The 10,708-nt window shown below is 66.5% G+C and overlaps 1 protein-coding gene across 1 annotated transcript; it reads right to left on the bottom strand.

Annotated features, from left to right (window-relative positions):
• On the bottom strand, positions 1 to 8,017 carry MST1R (macrophage stimulating 1 receptor; the record flags this gene model as incomplete). The annotated part of the gene is given in 20 exon segments (XM_014448399.2): positions 1 to 705; positions 2,299 to 2,435; positions 2,804 to 2,969; positions 3,235 to 3,344; positions 3,437 to 3,618; positions 3,716 to 3,823; positions 4,144 to 4,350; positions 4,422 to 4,523; positions 4,688 to 4,850; positions 4,928 to 5,074; positions 5,183 to 5,392; positions 5,547 to 5,640; positions 5,733 to 5,894; positions 6,195 to 6,331; positions 6,433 to 6,598; positions 6,835 to 6,896; positions 6,898 to 6,996; positions 7,281 to 7,451; positions 7,607 to 7,735; positions 7,814 to 8,017. Coding segments are annotated over 20 exon segments (3,009 nt in total), but the record flags the coding sequence as incomplete, so codon positions are not given.
• Positions 8,018 to 10,708: the final 2,691 nt, after the last annotated feature.

Below are 10,708 nucleotides of genomic sequence, written 5' to 3'. Positions count from 1 at the left end.
GGCTGCCTCCTGCACGCCCCCTACTGGGGATTGAGCCCGCAACCCCAGGCATGTGTCCCGACCAGGAATTGAACCAGCAACCTCTTGGTACACGGGATGACGTTCAACCACCTGAGCCACACGGCCAGGGCCACCTGTCTTTTTCTTTCAGAGCATTTACCAGAATTTATGCTTAAAGTCATTCATTGGCTGCTCCATGGGCGTCACAGTTGAGTCCCCTGCGCCCAGAGGCCAGGCACGCAGCAGGCGCTCCGTAAGTGCTCAGGGATCACCCGCAATGGCTCCCTCTGTGGCGTGAGGGGCCGTGTGCCTTGTCCCCCTGCTAGAGCCTGAAGGTTAAGGGTCAGGAACAGAGCAGTGGGCAGCTGGGGCCTCCCCTTGGCGCGGCCTGGGGTTAACTCCCTGGCGGGGTGATGCAGGTCCAGGCCCTCGGGGCCTGCCTGGGGCCGAGGTCACGTGGGCCTCGGTGGCTCTGAGAGGGGCCGAGGCCGGCTGGTGCTCCTGTGCACAGGTGGGGACAGTGGCAGTTCCGGGGACGTGGGCTCGTTGGAGGCGGCGAGGCCCAGGTTCACGTAGGCCACGGTCAGCTGCACGTAGTGGTCCCCGTGCAGGGCCGTGGCCACCTGCTCCACTTCTCCCACCAGCGTCCCGAAGGTGGGGCGTGCCGCGGGGTCCGCTGCCCAGCAGCGCTGCATCACTGTGTACCTGCGGGGTGGGGAGTGTCAGGGCAGGGCACGCCTCCACCCACAGACTCTGAGCTGCCCACTGTTCCCCCCTGGCAGGCACGTGGGCATGAGGATGGTGACAGGGCCTCACGCTTAGCTCAGCCCGGCAAGGACAGCCCTTCTCATCCTGTGATGGCTGCTCCCGTCCTGCCTTCCCACCCTTAGAGGTCGAAATGCCTTAGAGGTTAAGAGCTTGGGCTCCTGTGCCCTCGTGCCCTGGGCTGTGTGATTTGGGTCAAGTTCCTTAACCTCTCTGTGCCTCTGGATCCTCCTCTGATCCCAAAGCTGTCGGGGGCGTAAGGAGACAGGATGCCCACGCGGGGCCCAGCTCACAGGCTGCAGGGCAGCGTCACACAGCCTCCAGGGAGGAAGCCCAGAGACAAGGGCGTGTGGGGCGGTACCAGCAGTTCCTCTGGTTGCCAGGGAAACTGCCCCTTTATCTTGGGAATGTCATCCCTGCCTTAAACGACGCTTTAAGTGCCCTACACGCAATAACCACATAATTCTCAGACTCCCTAAGGGCGGGTCTATTATCATCCCAATTTACAGATGGGAAAACTGAGGCCCAGAGAGGAGGAGCGACTTGCTCTGGGATGGCGTTGCACTGCCCAGATCCCCCTTCATTCTCCCAGGGCTGCCGACTGCTCGAGGCTGAGGTCCTAGTCGGGAAAGAACCGCCTCCCCCGAGGTCACACCCTCTTCAGGGACAGCTGTGACCGGTGACTGACTAGCATCTGGTACCAAGACCTGCCACCTTGATCTTAATTTTGCAAAACTCCGCAGGGCCGTCAGCTCCAGCAGTCCCCGGATGGGCTGCGGCCCCTGTGGGTCTGCATCGATGCCCACTTCTCTGCCTGCCCAGGCCTGCTCCCCTCGCCCCCACCTCCCAATAAGCCCCCTGCACATGAAACTCCATCTCAGGGTCTGCTTCAGGGCCTCGCTCCGACCAGAGGCATCAGTGAGGTGGGTAATCACAGGAGCCCCAGGCGGGCGGGCGGGCATGCAAGGGCCACTCCTCCGCGCGGCCGGGACAGGACCGGCGGCCTGGGCCTGCCTGTCCTCACCGCAAAGGCCTGGGCGCAGCCGAGCGCCCGCTGCTGACGGAGATGAACCTCAGCACCAAACCCATCCCCAGGCACGAGGACAGCACAGCTGCCGCCGCCATGCCTCCCAGGACGGGGATCGGAAACCGGATCCCGTGAAGAAAACATCTGATGGGAGATGCGGGGGGCGGTGTGGGAGCTAATGGAACCTTTCCTGAGACTGAGCGAGCGGGAAGATGGAAAACAGCCCCCTTGGCAGGGCTGTGGGGAGAGGAGTGCCGGGAAATCAAATCACTGGCCGCAGCCCAGACACCAAGATGGGAATGCTGTTACCATGGCGACCATGATATCTTCCCCGCACCCAGCCCTGAATGGGGGCAGAACCGGTCCACAGATGAGGAAACCAAGGCTCTGAGAGGGTCCCTTCCCAGGTCACCAGAGGCCAGGGCGAGGCCGGAGCGCTGTCTCCTGTCCCCCCACCCCCGGCCTCCGGGGCCCAGCTCCCGCCCCCACCACCTCCCCATACTCACAGAGCATCCGGGCAATACTCAGGCTGGGGCAGGCGGCGACCCTGGGCCAGGAAGTGAGTGAGGTCAAAAGGGTCGATGTGGGGGTACGGCGGGGCACCCCGTGTCAGCAGCTCCCATAGCAGCACACCAAACGACCACTGTGGGGGGGGAGGTTGAGGTGACTCAACTCTCAACCCAGGAGGACCCCCAGGTCTCCTACCTCCCCGAGCCCTCTCACTGGAAATGGGGGCTCCACCCCCCAATCGGAGCCTGTTCCTCAATACCCCACGAGCACCTTCGCCGTCTCCTCCCACCGCCCGAGCCAGGCCTGAGGGGGGACTGGGTGGGGCCCGGGGAGTTGAGCCAGTGAGCCCACAGCCTCCTCCTGTCCGAGAGGCGGGCGGGGGGCTGCGGGGCTGCCCAGCTGGCGAGTCCCCGGGGCCCGGTCACCATCGAAGCCGGAGGGGCAAGGCGGGGGGTCTCCCAGGACACGGAGGCCACGCGGGCTGCGGGGCCGGGGCCTCACCACGTCCGACTTGCTGGTGAAGCGGTAGGTCTGCAGGCTCTCCAGCGCCATCCACTTGACCGGCAGGCGGGCGTGGCGGTGCTGCTGCACGCTGTAGTATTCCTTGTCCAGGACGCCGCGGGCCAGGCCGAAGTCGGCCACCTTGACCGTGAAAGACTCATCCAGCCTGGGAGAGGGGCGTCGCACTCAGAACTGCCCCCACCTGGCCCCGAGCCCCCCTATTCCATGTCCTCACGGCGTTTCAGAGCCAGAGTCCCCTCTGAGCCTGAACTGGGCAGACAGGACAACTGCGGCCCGCAGCGGGGGCGACAGGCCGGGGCCGCGCAGCAGGGGCTGGAGCCCGGAACCTTCCCTTTCCCGGAGGCACCTTTGGGGCAGCTGTGGCCCCGCACCTGCCCCCTCGCCCCGCCCCCGCGGCTCCAGCCCCTCACATGCAGTTCCGAGCAGCCAGGTCCCTGTGCACGAACTTCCGCTCTGCCAAGTACTCCATGCCGCGGGCCACCTGCAGGCCGAAGCTGACCAGGTCCTTCACCGTGGGGTTCTGGGGGGACGGGCGGGTCAGGAGGCGAGGGCAGGACGGCTCCCTCCCCGCTGCTGCCCCGCCTCCCGACCCAGGGCCGCAGGAGCGCTGACCCGCTGGGGCGAGCGGATGAACTGGAGCAGGTCTCCGTGGCGCATGTAGGGCAGCAGCACGCGGGGCAGCCCCTCCGGCGGCAGCACGATGCCCACGAGGGCCAGCACGTGCGGGTGGTGCAGGTCACGCATGAGCAGCCCCTCGCGCAGGAAGGCCTCCACCTCCTGCACCTCCGTGATGCCTGCGGGGACAGGAGGGGAAGGGTCTCCCGCTCAGGGTCCCTCAGCGAGGGGGGAACACAGCAGGGACCGGGACCGCCCAGCCTCTGCCCCACTTACGATTCAATGACTTGATGGCACAGTGGATTCGATTCTGGGCCTCGTCTATGTACTCTCCGTGGTAGACAACGTCTATGTACTCTCCGTGGTAGACAACCCCGAAGTGGCCTGGCGAGGGGAGGTGGTGAGAGGGGCCCAGCGCCCAGGGCCCACACCACACCCTCTCGTGGCGACCAGACCCCAGAGCACCGACTGGCATTAAACACCAGCAGCAGCTGCACCACGGCACAGCCTGCAGCCGCCCAGCCCGCATGAGCTGCACCAGAACCCACGGAAAACAAATTCCTACCCCACAGAAGAGCAGCTGGAGGCTCAGAGAGGCTCCTTGGTTTGCCCAAGGTCACACAGGAAGGTGAGAAGGCGACAGTCCTGCCCAACTGTCCCCTGAGCCTGTGTCACGTCACAGCCCCCCCGGCCTGGCCCCACACCTTTGCCAATGACTCGGTCACTGTGGGTGACGACGCGCTCATGGGGAATCAGCACATCCTTGACCTCGGCCAGGAGCACGGGGTCCAGATCCCCAAGCTGGATGGACTTTGTCCGAAGCAGCGGGACACAGGACCCGTCCCCGCTGTCTGAGAAGGACGCTCTGTGGCCCCGACAGGTGGCATCCAGACCGTCCCCAGCGGGAGAGGCTGCGGAGGAGAGGGAGTGAGGGGCGGGAGGGGCAGGGCGCTGGCCCCGGCTGCGGAGGGCCCCGTCTCACCAGGGCCATGTCTGTAGTCAGAGCCTGCCTGGAACAGAGACAGAGGCAGGCCCTCAGGGCTGTGGTCCAGAGATGCCAGGTCAGCCAGGTTCGGAGAGAAGGCTGTGGAAGAAGGCCCTGGTAGGCAGCCTCGCCCCGCTCCTGGAGGCCGACCCCTACCCAGGAGGTGTGGGCAGACCCCGGCCTGGGCAGTCAGGGGACAGGGGCTGGGGGATGCCATGGTGGAGGTGGCGGCTGAGTCGGCCGGGTGTGGGTGGGGAGCTCACCCAGCTGCTTCCTCCTCCGGTAGTTGAAGACCAGCGCAATGGCCAGGAGAGCCACGAGCAGGACCAGGGCCAGCAGGACACCCAGGAGCGTCCTCTGGAGGGGACCCCCTGGGCCTGGCCGCACCACTCTGCCCAGGACCTGACATTCGCCATCCACGCAGACCTGGGGGAGGTGGCAGTTCAGGCCCCGCCCACAGACCCCAGCCATGTCTGCGGCGAAAGGCCGGCCGAGCTGCCTACCTCCAGGGGGGCGCCGTCCTTGCCCAGCGGCAGGGTGGGGGGCAGGGGGCAGATGACCACATCGCCCCGGAGCTCGTGCTGGCAGCTCTGGCCACCCACGGTGACGTTCACGTCCACACAGTCAGCCACGGCTCCGAGGCCGATGTACTGCGGAGACAGCGTGAGGCCTGGCCAGCGTGAGGCCTGGCTGGTCCCTCTGCCTGGGGCAGGCTTCAGCCCCACCCTCCGCTATACCACCTCCGCCCCCACACTCACCTCGAACTTAACAGATTGCTCTTCCGGCTTCAGTGGGGCCAGGCCAGTGCTGGGTGGGTGGGGCGGGGGCAGGAAGCGAAAGCCAGGCAGTGTGAAGCCAGCAGCTCCATCCCCCCGGGCACTCAGGTTCCCTGTCACCCACCCCTGGGGGCCTCGGACCACGTATTCGGGCAGGCGGCACCACTGCTTCTCCGGGAGCTGCCCCGCACACTGCCGGGGCCCAGGCGAGAGTGGTTAGGCGGGCATCCCACCGTGGCCATCCCAGTCCCCTCAGCCCAGCGTGGGGGGTGCTGGGGCTCAGGGGACGGGCTGGCCTTCCTCCCTCCTGGCCAGTGCCCATGTGGCAGCCGCCGGCCCCGCTCACCGGGTTTTCCACGGCCGTAAGCCCGTCGTGGAATGACAGCGCCAGGCGCCACACTGCGGTCAGATGCTGGCCACGGATGGTGACGTGGGAGCCACTGAGGAGGAGAGCAGGCCGGTGGGCTTGGGGTGCTCTGAGGGTGGCTCCCTCGTTCCTGGGAGACCAGAGGGGGAAGGAGGTGGCACTTACGTGTAGCCGCAGTTGGGGCTGATGCCCAGCACGACGGGGTCTTCCCGGTAGTGGAAGGTCCAGGCGCCCGGCACCGGGGCGCCCCCCACCTGCAGGCGAACGGGAACGCTGGCCGGGGCGGCACCGGGAGGCGTGGTGCATACAAGCTGCCCCTCGCTGACCCTGCAGGACAGGGGGCTGGGTCAGGGCCACCCTCCAGGGGTCTCTACTCCACGGGTCTGTCCAAAGGCGGGCGGTCCCAGTCAGACCCCAAGAAGACAGGGCGGAGCAGGCTCCTCACAGCCGTGGCTGGAGGCAGGGGACTTGGGGATGGTCTCTCTTGCCATCCCCAGACCGCCTCTTCCCGGGCCTGACCGTGTGACCGAGCCGCTCTCCCTCCGCCCTGACGGACCCGAGTCCCAGTGGCGGGGGCTCCCTGGGGGAGGCCCGGTGGCCTCCGCTCCCCCCGCCGCCCACACTCACCCGTCCAGCAGGCACTCGCTCCCGTTGACCAGCACAGCCCGGCTGGTGCCTATGGACAGGCCCTGGCCCCTCAGGGTGAGGCGGGTGCCCCCGGCCTGAGGGCCAAAGAGGGGGTGCACTTCCTTCAGCACCGGCTCCTGAGGGGGTGTGGCGGCGGCTTAGCTCGGGCCGGAGACCCTCCACTCCAAGCCCTTCCCTGCCCAGCGGCCAAGGGCACAGACAAGACCAGGCGCCTCACCATGAAAGAGAAGCCTGGCAGCGCGGAGGCGCCGTCCACCCGGAAGAGCTTGCCCCGCGGCATGTTGGTCACAGTGAGGCTCACGTTGGCAGGCCCAGCTGCCTGCGTGCCCGGGGGCTGCAGCTCACACGCAAGCACCTCTATGAAGCCCTTCCAGGACACGGGGCTAGAGCCCCGGGAGCTCAAGGTCAGCCAGAGGTCACACAGGCCGGGCTGCATGCCCACCGCCGGCTCCAGGGCAGGAGGACCTGGCGGGGGCCGGGGGCCAGCCTTGCCCGCTCCATGACGCCAGGGCACACGCAGCTTGCCTCACCTCCCTGCCCCACAGGCAAAGGCTAGGGCTCAAGGGGAGGGGCCGCTGGGTGGCCCCCTGAGGAGAGGAAGGGCGGGGGACCGTGGTACCTGGATTCTGAGCTCTCCTGGGGCAGCAGTCGGCAGGGACTTTGGCCCACGGTGACCTGGTGGGGTGCCCTCAGGCACCAGACCGCCAGGGTGCAGGTAGAAGTTGGAGCCACACAGGGTCAGCCTGGTGCTGCCCCGGAGGGGTCCACTGTGAGGATAGAACTGGAGGGGGAGCAGACAGCCTCTGTGGGCCAGGCCCTCAGCCCTGGCTGCTTCCCCCCAACTTCCCTGCCGCACCCCTCGCCCGCCCCGCTCCATTCATTCTAAGTCATGGCTAGTCCCCGATCACTGTTCTGCCTCCAAATCTGCACGTGCCACCTTCTCTGCTCACAGTGCCTTCCTTGAGGACATCCCGGGGCCGAGGAAGGTCACGGTCAAGACCTGCTGCCCCCACCCCAGGCCCAGCTTGCCTCACCCTCACCTGTGCCCGGCCAGGCAGGCCATACCTCAATCAGCTCAGGCGGGCAGTGGTCCTGTTGCCAGGAGCCAGGACACTCCTTCTGCCGGCCACACACGCTCCCACACCAGCCACAGCCCATGAAACGCTGTGCCCGCAGACAGCGCCCGCAGGTGAGGAAGTGGCGGCAGCCGGGGCCTCCGATGGGCACCTGGAATACCTTGGGGTGGCGGAAAGGTGGCTGGGGGTGACGGGAGGAGGTTGGGAGCCCGGGGCCCCGTTGTAGAGCAGCGTGGTGAGACCTGGTGTTAGTGCCTCTCTCGCGCCGGGCCCGGCCCCTGCCCCTGCCCCTGCCCCTGCCCCTGCCCACCTTACCTTGTCCCCAGAGGCAAAGAGCAGGTGGTTCCCAAGGCGACTGACATCCCGTTGCACGGGCTGCTTGCTGCTGCTCAGCGAGAAGTTGGAGACATACAGCAAGTAGCTGAGAGACCGGGCCAGCTCCACCTGGGACAGGACCGCTGTGAGCAGCTTGGGGATGGGGAGGAGGACGCAGGGCACAGGGCTGTGGAGACGGGGGCCTACCTGCAGGACGCGCCCGTCACTCGTGCCCATGTGGGCCACTGTGATGTTGTCCAGGCTGGTCACGTGCAGCGCGGTGATCTGCATCGGTCCTAACAGGCCGTTGAACAGGTCCACGCGGGAGAAGCTGCTGCTGACCAGCAGAGGGAAGTGGTAGCAGCTGCCGTTGGAGCTGGGCGCCGCGGGGTCCGGCTGGGGGAACCGGGGAAGGCGTCAGGGCTCATCACACACAGTGCCTGTCAGGGGCCACAGCAGCCCGAGCTCCCGCCCTCACCGGGCCTGCCTGGAGGAGACCCAGGCCCACCACTCTGCCCTCCGCCCCCCCTACCTCCCCCCCAGGGGGGCTCTCAGAGGCAGCAAGGCCAGCTCCCCCTAGGCCTGGCCCTCCCCCGTCATGTCCATTCTGACAGTGAGTACTGAGTCCTACAGACCCCTTCTCTCCCCACAACCACTCCCCACTCCCCACTCCTTACAGACAAGGAAACAGGCGGGACCTAAAGGCCCTGGTGGGCCAGGTGGGAAGCCTGAGCTCTTGAGCAGCGTCCTCTCCTGCCCCCTGCTGGCTCTGCCTTGCACTTCAGCAAGCCCTGCCCCTCTTAGGGGTTTCTCCACCAGCTGAGGGCGCTGAAGTCGGGGTTAACTTGTCTGCCCCGGTGGCCACATGGTCCTTCTCCCCGAGACTCCAGGGGGCTTCCCGCACTTTCAGCGCTACCTGCACCTCCTTCAGACAAGCCAGGGTCAGAAGGCCTGGGTGCCAAGCGCGGTCCCAGGGGCCGGAGGCGCTAACATCTCCCTGCTCTTAAGAGGGTGTTTGGGGCTGCCCTCAGGGCAGGGTTGCGGAGGCTTCTGGAAACCAGGAAGCCAGGGTGTGAACGCAAGGTGTTTGCTGAGTGCAAAGTGCAGGCAAGGGCTCGGTCATCCTAGCTGCCTGGGACCCAGCTAGCTTCGGGGGCGCTCAAGGCTGGAGCCCCTGAAGTCTCCATCAGACCAAGGACGCGGAACCCAGTCATCAGACCTCAGCACTGATCGGGGGGCACGAGCAGGTGCAGAGCTGGGCCCAGCAGCCCACTCGCTGGGTCTGCGGCCTGGTGGGTGAGGACGGGGACTCTGTCCTCACTGAGGAAGGAAACGGAGGCCCGTTCCTCACCGGAAGTCAGTTCGGTGTTTCCAGCATGACTCAGGGGCGGGTGGGGCCGGGGGGTGGGAAGAGGCCCTACTCCAGTGGGGCCACACCCCTGCCTGCTTGCTTGGCTCCCCACGCCTCAGCTCTGGCTCCCCAGGCTGGTCTGATGGCCCGTGGCTCCTGGGGCCAGGGAGGGCAGCCAGCAGCGCCGAGCCCCCGGCTTCCCGAGGCCAGCCCCGTGAGCAGGGGGGTGGCCTGGAGGGTGCCTGCCCAGTCACTGGACAAACATGGTGCCAGCTGGTTCACACACCTCCCAGGGGCCGGGCCAGCCTGTGGGCAGGGCTGTAGGTTAGGCTTCCTAGAGCCAGGCACTGCCAGGCCTTGCTGGGTGCTTTCTGGTCCACTGGCCACTAGCCCAGTTGGGGAGAGGTTCAGACTCCGCAGAGGGAAGAGGAGGGGGGCAGGCAGGGCTGTCAGGCCCAAACGAGGGAGCCCCAGCCCTAGGCCTCCTCAACCTCCATGAACTCAGCTGAGGGCGGGGAGGGGGGCTGAAGACCCCCACCTCGTGTAGAGCTCCCCCCACCTCTGGGCCATAACAGCAGCCGGACAGGAGTCAGCGGTGATGTCGCAACAAGGCCAGGGCCACAGGGCAGCCAAAGGCTGCGAGAGCAGTGCCTGTGTGTCACTTGCTGAGGGACTCTTCACCCGTGTCCCTGGTTTAATTCCTTATAACCGAGGGTGGACTGTTTCCACGGCTCCCAGGATCAGTTTGGGCTCTGTGCTCAGCATCTGAAGGAATGTGCTGCTTGTCTGTGCTCCAGCTCCCCGACACTGCTGGGGAGCCTGGGGAGGGTCGGCTGGAAGGAGCCCAGAACCCAGCCTGGGCTGGGACACCTCCTGCCTGGGCTGAGAAGGGGGACTCGCTCCTGCAGGGCCCAACTATAGTGGAAAGTGTCCGAGAATCCTGCGTGGTGACCCAGTTCCCCCAGCCCCTCCTAAGTCTGTACTCCTCCCCAGATGTTTACAGTTGCTTGCACAAGACTAGGGTGAGCCTCCTGGAAGCGACTAGAGCCAAGCCACCCCCCCCCCCAGACCCGGGGCCTCCCGCAATCACCCCACCCACGGAGAACAATCAATCCGAATGAGAGTGGCCTGCAGACTCCCTGACAAACCCCCCAACTTCCCAGCCGGGGCAGTTCCAAGGCCCAGGAGCTGGGGGAGGGGCTCGGTCGGCCACTCCTGCCCCTCCCTCTTTGGAAAGCAGAACAAAACAAGTGCTCCCCGAGGGAAAGTGAAACTATTGGGAGCGCTGAGCCCCTGTGCATCTGTGCGCATCTGCCCGGGTGCAGCAGGGCCTGTCTGGGTACTGTCTGTCCCTGCAGGGAGGGTGCTGTCTGTCCCTGCGGGCGGGTGGGGAGCCCATCCCTCTACCCAGTTTGGCAGCGTGCCTGGCGAAGAGATGGCTAGGATGCAACCCAGTGCTCACATAACCAGGGAAACTGCCTAAGAAATCGGAGGCGGTGGTAGGTGAGGGCAGCGCAGAACCGGGTGGGAGCAGAGGCAGCCCGGCGGCGGAAGCGCCTCCGCGGCCTTTGTGCGGCCGGTTCCCTCACCGCCCCGGGGCTCAGGGGTTGGGTGGAAAAGAAAACTCCCTCCTGTCGGCCTCGGGTTCCCAGACCCGGGGGGGGGGGGAAGGAAAGCGGCCGGGATTCACCCACGGGCACGCCGCTCTTCAGAAGAAGGGCCCCTGCTCCGTTGTTCCCCGGGGTTGGGGG

Source organism: Myotis lucifugus, unplaced genomic scaffold (assembly GCF_000147115.1).
Source record: "Myotis lucifugus unplaced genomic scaffold, Myoluc2.0 scaffold_819, whole genome shotgun sequence".
Lineage (NCBI taxonomy): Eukaryota > Metazoa > Chordata > Mammalia > Chiroptera > Vespertilionidae > Myotis > Myotis lucifugus.
This window is presented reverse-complemented; position numbering and strand designations above follow the sequence as displayed.